The 12,300-nt window shown below is 37.8% G+C and overlaps 1 protein-coding gene across 1 annotated transcript in view; it reads right to left on the bottom strand.

Annotated features, from left to right (window-relative positions):
• Positions 1-726: 726 nt before the first annotated feature.
• Positions 727-12,300, bottom strand: part of LOC140714248 (anthrax toxin receptor 1-like) — a 98,773-nt gene continuing 87,199 nt past the window's right edge. The window contains exon 18 of the mRNA XM_073025292.1: positions 727-4,184. Within this exon, the coding sequence (XP_072881393.1) occupies positions 3,948-4,184 (237 nt within the window). The 3' untranslated portion in view covers positions 727-3,947. The remainder of the gene's footprint in view (positions 4,185-12,300) is intronic.

Here is a 12,300-nt window from a genome sequence, read left to right on the forward strand (position 1 = left end):
GTGCAGGTCGATGGTACTAGGCAGAATAATATTTCAGCATGACCAGACGGGCCAAAGGGCCTGTTTCTGCGCTTTAGTGCTCTACAACTATAATTCATGACCTGTAAGGAAAGGTTAGGCAAGCTAAGCTTGTAGAACGGAGCTGATATATTCTCGTTGGGTCTTTACAGGGTGGATGCAGAGAGGATGCTTCCTCATGTAAACAAATCTGGAATTAGACTTCTCTGGTACAACACAAAGGTCTGCATGTTTAATAAAGAAGAGGTGAAGTTCGGTTTTGCTCAGTGGGCTCTCTTCCTCAAAAGGCAGTAGAAGAAAAGTCTTTAAATATTTTTTAAGGCATTTAGAGACTAGAAAGGCAAGGAGGTGAGAATTTACAACAAATGAATCCAAATGCAGAGTTGTAGTTGTAGTTCTTAATAAATGGCAGAGCAAACTTGAGGTACTGAGTGGTCTACTCCTGCTCCTAATTTGTATGCTTATACATTTATGAACTTCCAAGGCTATTCTTGTCTGTAATCAGATTTATACGTTAATTATCATCTGTCCTTATGAAGAGTCTTGGCCTGAAACATCGACTGTTTATTCCTTTCCATTAATACTGCCTGAACTGCTGAGTTCCTCAAGCATTTTGTGTGTATTACTCTGGAATTCCAGCATCTGCAGGATCTCCTGTATTTATAAGTTAGTTACAATCTTTTTATCCAAACAAAAAGCAGTGTGCAATTTTACATAAAAGATTTGTAGTTTATTAGTGATTACAGACATTACAGACAAAAGGAAAAAAGTACAAACTTATCAGCACTGATACACAATTACAACTGTTTGATGTCAATGCAAGTATGAAACATAATTTTGCTACTTCACTTTTAACAGAATACTTTTGTATGATGTCAAACTATCTATATATTCTGTTTATGTAATAGACATTTTTATTATTAGTGAGGATCCCCACAGGTTGGAAGTACAAAATGATGTATTTCTGATATGTTTGCAATTAGATGTTGTTTTACTTAAACCCAGTTTTGTCCTGGAGATTAAATGAAACATTGATCAGTTGTTGCAATTTAAAGCAGTAAGACAAAAATCAGAAAATGTTTGAAATACGTAACAGATCAGAAATTGAAAGATACACTCAAAATATTTACACATCAGTCCTGGTCTGCCATGTGTTCCTAACCTTCTCCAGCCATAGTTCTGTTTCTCAATTCTTTTATCATTTTGTTTGCTCAGGTAAAAATTATAAAAAACAATGGCGATCAAGTGAGCTCTTCTGAATACAGATTTGAATTTGCAATTCTGGCATTAATAAGGCAATCACAGACATTAAAAACAAAAAGGATCACAACAAATGTCATAAAACTAGTCTATTAGAACATAGAACATTACAGTGCAGTAGAAGCCCTTTGGCCAATGATGTTGTGCCAACCTTTTAACCTACTCTGAGATCAATCTAACCTCTCTCTTCCACATAGCCCTCAATTTCTCTATCATCCTTGTGCCTATCTAAAAGTCTCTGAAATGTTCCTAATGTATCTGTCTTTACCACCACCCCAGGCAGCACTTTCCATGTAACCAAGTAATAGCCCGAATGGCACACTACCAATGCTGAGGATATTTAATCCCTTTGCTCTATGTTCCACAGGCTGCCCAAACCTGGGCATCAGCTTAGTGATTTGTCTGCCTCGTAGTGAATCCTATTTTCTTAGTGATGATTCTGTTAAACTGAGCAATCATACCACTGAAATGTGAATGCAATCCTTTCTCGAGGTGTTATTCAATTTATGACCACCCAACCTATTCACCTGCTCACTAAATTGTTCCATGAAATAACCAATGTCAAACAAAATCACAAGTTTCAGTTAACAACAATGAATCAACAAAGTCTATGTACTAAATGGAAAAGGAAAGTATTCATGTCCTACTCAAGCTCAATGATGCTTGCTCTACTATATGCATCTAGCATCTTGACGATTTAGTGGCCAACTTAGATTCGAGTACCTACACCTAGACCACAGTTTTGTAAATTAATACATTTAACTGCCCTGCAGTAAAACTTGATTTTTTTTCTCTATTAGCACAAAAGCTTACAATATTTTCTTTACCAGGATGGGTTTCACTATTTCATCTGTTTATAAAACACTACAATAGATACTGTTACATGTTGCCAAAATGTAACTGTGCCCTGAAAAAAATAAAATAATGGTATTTGCAAGGAAGGGAATAAGTAATCGGAATGATACAATTGAATGTGGTCAGAAAAAGTGCCTGGACTCTAGAATTAACATTGAAATAACTATAAAGTGTTTACCAACCAGCAGATAAGCATTTTCATAATTCTAATTAATTTTTAAATGTTTTCTATGTGCTATTACCCATGGTTAAAAGTGTTATGTATATCTTGTCATAGAACAATCTTGCTATTTAGTAATTGGCTAATAAATTCTATGAGAAGAGCATGTTCAAAATTATTCATCAGAAGAAAAGAAAATCTTAGGTCACAGCCTGCACACATTTCTTCATCGTCCATCTGTAACATTTTAAATTCAAGGACAGCAAGAACATTCCCTAGATTAAGACTATTGTTCAGACAGAGCAATGTTTAGGGTCACTTCCTATGTACAAATGAAGTCAAGTATAAGCGAAATTGCAGTTGAGAGTTCAGTGAATTAATCAGTTAAGAGGTCAATCTTTGTTATATTGCATCGACCAGCAACTTTAGAACCTTTCTACTGGTCAACAAACCTATGGCTTTCATTACATTAATTATGCATGAGAACCTTCACACTCTCCATGGCTTCACTTTCTCAGAACATTTATCTTTAAATGTAAATAATAAACAAGGGCCTAGTTACCCAATGCTCATTGACCATGAAATCACACACTTAGGTCAATGTAATTATATTAACTAATTAAATAACTTTATCAAGGCTTGGAATTTCTTGTTCTCACCCTGCAATTCAATAATGAGCATGTGAAGCCAATACACAACCTTAAGGATTGTGGGTATGTGAGTAACGCTGAAATATGCATGCAAGCATTAATACACACCAAATTATAATATTACATAATAATAGTTACAAAACCTCACAACTGAGTTTCTATATTCAGATGGTAACTTCCAATTACAAGTAGGGCACAGCTCACATGTAGTTTCTTAAGCTTTTCAAAAATCATTATTTCTTTGAACACACTTTTATGGAACTAAATTAGAGATGTTAAGAACTTAAACAATCCCTTGAGTAAAAGCTCTTAACAATGCTGTTGTTAAATATGCTGCTTGTGCGCAAATTGTTGGTATTAATTTAGAGCCATTTTTTCTTTCGTCATTCACTATTAACATTGACTGGAAATTTGAATGCTATATGAACATTGGTATAACAGTGCAGAAAGGGGCACAGTTCTTCCACATTTTCTGATATTTTTCCATGACCAATGTTCTGGATTCGGTCTATGCAGGAATTTGAAGGTCTTTATAAATTTATAGCAGATGATAAATATGGTCACTAAGAGAGTTTAAGAAAAGTGTCTACTTGAATATCAAATTAATTAAGTACTAGTTAATGTTTTTTTAAACCATTGATCTTTAATCAATGTTAACTTTCAAAAATAATGAAAATTCTGCTTGGTTATAAACATCTGCAGAAGGTAAAAATGCAAGACTTATTGTAAAATAAAAAGAATTTTATAACAGAGCAGGAACTCACTAACTCATTCAAATAAAAAGGCACATTAATGAACACAATGCTATCTTTAACTCCAGAGTGATGTTTTGCTCGTTAGGATTCTCCAGATGGAAACTTGCTGCACAGCAACAGATTTAACATTTTGTAAGAAGCCTATAAATTTAATAAATATTTGGCTTGAAGTTCAGTAGTACTTATCCATTTAGCCATGTCTTTCAATCTCAATGATATTCTTTTTGTACCAGCAGAAATCTTGTGAGGTCAGGCTCTTACTGCAGGGCGAGGGGGAGGTCGCGAAGGAGGAGGTGCACGAGACGGTGGTGGTCCAGGAGGTGGGCTCCTCACAGATGACCTGGCTGATGTAGCAGGAGGGCTAGGAGGTTCACGGGTTAAAGGAACACATTCATTGTACGGAGGTGGCACGTGAGCAGCTGCAACATTGTGCGAAGGAGAAGAGGTTGCATTTTCTTTTACTCTGGTAAAGTTAATGCAGCGACCCTAATTGGAAAAGAGTAACAACATAATTACAATCCACTCAAACTCACTCCGGCAATTCAGATGAAGATACATTTGGAAAGTACATTACACAGCAGAGGAATCTGCATCTTCTTTTCAAGACACCTACTTGCAAAGAAATGCAGTATAGAATACACAGTTTGAATGCACATTTGAACCAGTGAGATTAATGTTGCAGTTATTCTTACTGTGCCCTTTGCATGACCATTGTCATCATTTATAAGCTCATTATTAAAGCAAATTTCCTTGTATTTGTTTGTTATTTTTGTAGGAAAGCATGTCAACATGCTTGGATGCTACCAACATACAAGAAGGATAAGCATTAGTTCAATTCAATAGTTTGAATAATGCGACAAAGACAAATCTGGAATTATTTATAACGGGTCTTAACAGAGGGTAACATGTTGAGGATGCACTCAGTTCACTGCTTCTAATAAATAGATGATTGCAATGTTGTGCGAGAATATTTTTTCCCTTCAATGCAATCACAATTTGACAAGGTGCTCCATGACCTTAATTATGCCTGCACAATGGGACTAATAATTTATGATAGCTAGGAAAGGTTCTGTAATATCTGCTTCAGATTTCCTTGCCTGCATTTTCCACTGATTATTGCTCCTTGAAGCTGCTTAAAAGATCCATTCACCCTCTCACATCTCCCCCTCCTTCACTTTGCACCTCAAAGCTTTTATTTTAGTGCATGGATGAAACTCCTAATGGTTTCTTTAAATATTCAAGGTCAGAGATTTTCTGTGTGTCACTTTTCTTGTTTTGGAAGCCAATCTTATGACTCTAAAGGATGCCCACGTGACCTTTTTTTGCCTTTTGCTGTCAATAGTACTAATATTTTATAATATAAAAGTAAAGAAGTACAGTGCCACTATTCTCAAGATGTTGGATAGTGCATAATTAGGCACTGCGCAAGGGACGATAAAAAAAAGTTATAGATATGAGAAGAGTGGCCATTGTGTGAGTGTTCATAGTGTGAGCTGGCCAATGTTCGAGTGGGGAGCACAGCCTTTGACTCTTAGAGGTTTTGGTAAGGAAAGGTGGAGGCTGTTGGTAGATTTATTTTGTTTAACTTTTCTTTTTCTTTCTTTCTTATTGCAGTTAGAACATTGTGGATGCCAAACAGGACAGTGGAATAAGGCCATAAAATATAGGAGCACAATTATGCCATTTGGCCCATTAAGTCCATTCTGCCATTTCATCATGGCTGATCCAATTCTCCTCTTAGCCCTAACCAATTATGAGTTTATCAACCTCTGCCTTAAATATACATAAAGACTTGGCTTCCACAGCTGCTTGTGGCAAAGATTCACCTCCCTCTGGCTAAAGAAATTGCTCCTCGTCTCCATTCTAAAAGGAGGCCCCTCTATTCTGAGGCTGTGTCCTCTGATCTTAAGACTCTCCCACCATAGGAAACATCCTCTCCACATTCACTCTGTCAAGGCCTTTCACCATTCAATAGGTTTCAGTGAGGTCACCCCTCATTCTTCTGAATTTCAGTCAATACAGGCTCACAGCTTTTCATATGACAAGCCATTCAATCCTGGGATCATTTTCGCGAACTTCCTTTGAACATTCTCCGGTTTCAGCATATCCCTTCTAAGATAAGTGACCCAAAACTGCTTGCAGTACTCCAAATGAGACTGCACCAGTGCTTTATAAAGTTTTAACATTACATCCTTGCTTTTATATTCTAATCCTCATGAAATGAATGCATTTCAACATTGTATTTGCCTTCCTCATCACAGACTCAACCTGTAAATTAACCTTTAGGGAATCTTGCACAAGGACTCCCAAGTCCCTTTGCACTTCATTTTTTTATTATTTTCTTTACATTTAGAAAATAGTCAACCCTTTCATTTCTTCTACCAAAATGCATGACCATATACTTCCCGGCACTGTATTCCATCTTCCACTCCTTTGCCCATTCTTCTAATCTAAGTCCTTCTGTAGCTTCTCTACTTCCTCAAAACTACCTGCCTCTCCAACTATCTTCATATTGTCTGCAAACCTTGCAACAAAGCCATTAATTCCATCATCCAAATCACTGACATATGATGTAAAAAGAATCGGTCTCAACACAAACCCATGTGGAACACCACTAGTCACCGAAAACCAACCAGAAAAGGCTCGCTTTATTTGCAATCTTTGCTTCCTGCCAATCAGCCACTGCTTTATCCATGCTATAATCATTTCTGTAATACCACGGGCTCTCATCTTGTTGAACAGCCTCATTTGCAGCACCCTGCCAAAGGCTTTCAGAAAATCTAGGTATACAACATCAACCCATTCTCCTTTGTCTATCCTGCAAATACTCCTCTTGCAAGATGTGGGAAGTATCAGAGTGGAGTAAACAGAATTATAGAGGCGTGACAGAGAAGCTGGCCAAAGTTGTTTGAAAGGGGGCACTAGCAGGGATGATGGCAGATCAGCAATAGCCAGAGTTTCTGGGAACAATTTGAAAGATGCAGGATAGATGCATGCCAAAGATGAAAAAGTATTCTAAAGAGAGGATGGCCCAATGGTGGATGACAAAGGAAGACAAAGACAGCATAAAAATAAATGAGAAGGCATAAAATATAGCAAAAATTAGTGGGAAGTTAGAGGCTTGGAAAGCTTTTAAACAAACAATCGAAGAGAACTAAAGAGCCATAAGGAGTGAAAAGATGAAATCTGAAGGTAAACTAGCCAATAATATAACAGCATATACCAAAAGTTTTCTTTAGATATATAAGGAGTAAAAGAGGTGAGAGGGGATATTGGACTGCAGGAATATATTGCTGAGGGAGTAATGGGGGATAAAGGAATGGTGGATACACTTAATATGTGCTTTGCATCAGTTTTCACTGTTGAAGACACTAGCAATATGCCAGAATTCGAGAGCGTCAGGAGCAGAAATTAGTGATGTGCTATTATTAACAAAAAGGTGCTTGGGAAGCTGGAAGGTCCAGATGGACTACACCCCAGGATTCTGAAAGAGGTAGCTGAAGGGATTATGGAGTCATTCATTATGATCTTTCAAGAATCAATGATTCTGGAATGGTTCCAGGGGACTGGATATTTGCAGATGTGACTCCACTCTTTAAGAAGGGAGGCAGGCAGAAGAAAGGGAATTATAGGCCAGTTAGCTTGATTTCAGTGTTTGATAAGATGTTGGAATTGATTATAAAAGGATGAGATTTCAGGGTACTTGGGGGCACATGATAAAATAGGCCAAAGCAAACATGGTTTTCTTAAGGAGAAATCTTGCCTGACAAATCTGTTGGAATTTGTTGAGGAAATAACAAGCAGAATAGACAAAGAAGAGTCAGTGGAAGTTGTATACAGTCGGCCCTCCTTATCCGCGAGCTCTGCATGCACGAATTCAACCAACTGCGAATTGAGAAAACCCAGCTCTCGTTGCTTGAGCATTGTTTGTCTCGCATCTCGTTCATTCGTTACTTTGTTCCTGTGAAAAAATGGCTCCTAAAAAGCAACTGCGTGGTCAATGCAATTCCTCAAAGGCTAAGAGGGAGCGTAAAGTGCTATCTCTCGCCAAGAAAGTAGAAATTTTCGATCTTTTGAAAAGTGGCATGTTGCTTTCCGAAGTGGGCCGTAAGTTCGGTAAGAATAAATCGAGCATTTGCACAATTAAGCAGAAAGAAGCTGCAATTCATGGAAGTGTTAGTGCTGCCCCTACAACTGCAAGAATGGTCTCTCTGGTTCGTGATAAAGTGCTTGCGAAGACTGAGAAAGCATTAAGTGTGCGGCTAGAGGACATGTCACAGAAGCATATCCCTGTCAATGACCAAATTATACGTGAAAAAGCTCTTAGTCTCTATGAGCACTACTGTGACGGGGTTGATGGGAGCGAGAGAAAAGAATTTAAGGCTAGTAAGGGATGGCTGGCTGGCTATGTAAAGCACTACAGCCTCAAGAATGTAAAGATCATGGGAGAATTGGCATCTCGTTCGTTCGCTACTTGTGTTGTGAGCGACAGGAACATGTAGAGTTTTTTTCTTGTCAATATTCCTTAAACAAGACAGTAACAACTATTTACGTAGCATTTCCATTGTATTAGGTGTTATAAGTTCTGTAATCTAGAGATGATTAAAAATTTTACTCGTTGTTTGATTATTGTTTGCCTCGCGTCGCGTTCGTTTGCTGCTTGTGTTGTGAGCAAGAGGAACATGTACCTGTACAGTTTTTTTCTTGTCAATATTCCCTAAACATTACAGTATACCAACTATTTACATAGCATTTACATTGTATTAGGTATTATAAGTAATCTAGAGATGATTTAAAGTATATGGGAGGATGTGCGTAGGTTATATTCAAATACTACACTATTTTATATAAGGGACTTGAGCATCTACGTTTTTTGGTATCCATGAGAGGTCCCGGAACCAATCTCTCGCGAATAAAGAGGGCCAACTGTACTTGGATTTTTAGAAGGCCTTTGACAGGGTGCTGCACATGAGGCTGTTCAACAAGATGAGAGCCCATGGTTATTACAGGAAAGATACTAGCATGGATAGAAGAATAGCTGACTGGCAGAAAGCAGATAGTGGGAATAAAGGGGACTTTAACTGATTAGCTGCCCGTGACCAGTAGAGTTCCAGGTTTTAGAGTTTTGGACCCCTTACATACAACATAAAAGGATCTCAATGATGTGGATGATGGAATTGAAGGCTTTGTGGTCACATTTGTAGAAGATACAATGATAGGTGGAGGGGCAGGTAGTTTTGAGAAAGAAGGGAGTCTGCAGAAAGACTCAGGTTGATTGAAATGTGGGTAAAGAAATGGCAGATGGAATATAGTGTAGGGAAATTGTCTTGCATTTTGGTAGAAGGAATAAAGGTGTAGACTATTTTCTAAAATGAAAAAAATTCAAAAATTAGAGGTGCAAAGGGATTTGGGAGTCCTCGTGCAGGATTCCCTAAAAGTTAACTTGCAGTTCGAGTTGGTGCTAAGGAAGGCAAATGCGATATTAGCATTCATTTCAAGAGGACTGCAACAGAAGAGCAAGGCTTTATGAGGCATTGGTCAGACTGCATTTGAAGTATTTGAAGCAGTTTGGGGCCATTTATTTATTGATTTATGTATTTAGCAATATACTTTGGAGTAGGCCCTTCCACCGTCCCTTTTGAGTCACGCCACCCTAGCAACCCCAGAGACCTGATTCACCCTAAACTAATCACGGGACAATTTATAATGACCAGTTAAGGTATGTTTTTGGACTGCATTGAGGAAACTGAAGAACCCAGGGAAAACCCACGCATTCCACAGGGGAGGACACACAAAGGCTCCTTACAGAACAGTGCCAGAACTGAACTGCAAACTCCGGAATGCCCCACACTGTATTAGCATTGCATTAACCTCTACGCTACCATGGCATTATCTAAGAAAAGATGAGCCGGCATTTGGGAGGATCCAGAGGAATTCATGAGAATGACTCTGGGAACAAAAGGGTTAATGTATGTGGAACATTTGATGACTCTGGGACTGTACTCACTGGAGTATGGAAGAAAGAGGGGAGATCTCATTGAGACGTATTGAATATTGAAAGGCCTAGATAGAGTGGATGTCGAGAGGATGCTTCCTATGGGGTGGGGGTTGGTGAGATAGTACCTGAGGGTACAGCCTCAAAATAGAGGGATATCCATTTAAAACGGAGAAGAGGAGAAATTTCTACTGCCAAAGGATAGTTAATTTGTGGAATTCATTGCCACATATGGCTGTGGAGGCCAAGTCATTGGGAATATCTAAAACAGAGGTAGGTTGATAGGTTCTTGATTAGTGAATGCATCAAAGGTTACAGGGAGAAGGCAGGAAAATAGGGTTGAGCGTGATAATAAATCAGCCATGGTGGAATAGCGGAGCAGACTCAATTAGCTGAATGGCCTAATGCTACTATTGTGTCTTATGGTCAGTCTGTATATAGAAGATTGTGAGCAATTTTGAGCCTAATATCTAATGAGGGATGTGCAGGCAATGAAGAGGATCTGGAGGGGGTTTATCGCAGCATTGAAAAGCTTAACACGTGAGGAATGGTTGATAGGCCTAGGTCTGTACTCAATGGATTTTGAAGGATGAGCAAAGTCTTGGACAGAGATGTGGACAGGATGTTTCTATTAGTAGTATAGTTTAGGAGCCAAGACACAGCTTCAGAATGGAGGGACATCCCTTGAAATCTGAATTGAAAAGGACTTTATTCAGCTAGAGGGTGGTGAATTTGTAAACTTTGTTGTCACAGTAAGCTGTAGAGGTCAAGTCATGATGTTTATTTAAAGTAGTGATTGAAAGATTCTTGTTTGGCAAGTGGGTTAATAGTTACAGGGAGAAGGCAGGAAAATTTTGGGGTGAAGACAAGAAAATGGAAATGAGAAAGCAATTAGCCATTATTGAATTGTGAAGCAGATTCAATGGGCCAAATGACTTAATTCTGCTCTTATATCTTACAGTCTTATTCTCTTAATTACCTATGGCAGGATTAAGGAAATGATGCTGTGGGAAGTGAGCTGAGAATCAAATAACCTTTCCTCTAACAGTCACATCTGCATCTGAGGAGAGATGCAGTATTGCCTTGTTAGGGCTCCCTCTTCCCAAGGGAAATGGAACAGTGGCTCTGAAGGCATCTTTGAGTTATGGGACTGATAATAAGGATGGCTATGAGGAGAGAATTGTGCAGTGTCTATTGTGCTGCCATTTTCCAATTATATTCTTTCTCAGAAATGCTACCAATCACCAGGTATTATACTTGCAGTGGCACTGCATGAGTGATTACTTGTGATGAGGGCAGAATCAGAAGATTATTTCTTCCTAATATTTCAATAGGTAAATGCATTTGGTATTGAGTAGAAAGTTCAGAAAAAGCTCAACACCTCTGACCTAAGACTAGATAGCAAGGTAGCTGGTTCCCAATAATTGACTCTGCTGAGCAGAAATAAGTTGTCTTTACAAAATGATCAAAAGCATTTTCACTGCTGGAATAGTTCACTTGAATAGTCCAGTAAGGTGTTCATTTGAATTAAACTGCATAAAGGAAAACACTTTGGTTGGCAGAGCAAAACCACAATAAGTTATAAATAAAAACAGAAAACAGTGGAAACGTTCAGTAAGTTAGCCACTATCTGTGGTATGAAAAAAAATTAATTCATCAGATATGTGGTGCTTTGTTAGAACTGGGAATGTAAATTGTTCAGATTTTGGCATCTCCAAATTTGTTGATTTTGTTTTATGATATGGGGCTTGTTGAATTTTACAAAAAAGGTAGTTTTAATCTACAATTTGCTCAGCAGATTAGTTAATAAAATGAACGTTTGACATGGATAGGTATTCAGAAAATCTCTGGTCTATTAACATGGAAAGCTGTATCTGGAAATGGTATGTTGAGATGGTAGCACAATGTTAACGACCAGTTAACATTGAATTTTGCACAACAATAAATCACTACGTTAATTTTTTTGTTGCCCAAAATCAACAATTTCCTAGATAATTGGAGAGAAATGGGCTGATTAATCTACATAATTCATTGCAAGTACTTATTCCCATACATAGAAATCTAGCAACAAAAAGTCAGGTCACTCTACTTAGAAGATCAACTTCTACTCTTCAGAGTCCTTGTTTATTCATTGCCTGAATAAATAAAGCTTTTGGCAGCAATCAACATTTTTCAAACTTAAATACATTCCACCTGATATCTAAAACTTAGAACTTATTCAGTCTGTTCAATGGCTTGATTCTCAGTTAACACATTGCTGTCCTTATGGTGATTTATTTCCCTTTGGTCTTCATTTGCCAAGACATTATTAGATTGCAACTTACAGAAGTAAGGATGCAATGTGCTGCCAACTTAAACGGTGCACACGGGTAAGAATTTGAGTATGTTATATGATATTAATTATTCATATTCATTTTCTTGAATTTATTGAGTGTGCCCACCAGAAAATGAAGGGTTGTATATGGTACTTTGATAATAAATTTACTTTGAACTTTGACATTAATTATTCCTTTCATTAAGATGGTGTGAAGTTTTGAAAAATGCTAGCAACAGATTAGTAAGTATTTGCATAAAGGAAAACAGTCTGATGTTTCAGATGTTTCTCAT

The sequence above is a fragment of the Hemitrygon akajei genome, chromosome 21 (genome assembly GCF_048418815.1).
Source record: "Hemitrygon akajei chromosome 21, sHemAka1.3, whole genome shotgun sequence".
In the NCBI taxonomy this organism is placed as follows: Eukaryota; Metazoa; Chordata; class Chondrichthyes; order Myliobatiformes; family Dasyatidae; genus Hemitrygon; species Hemitrygon akajei.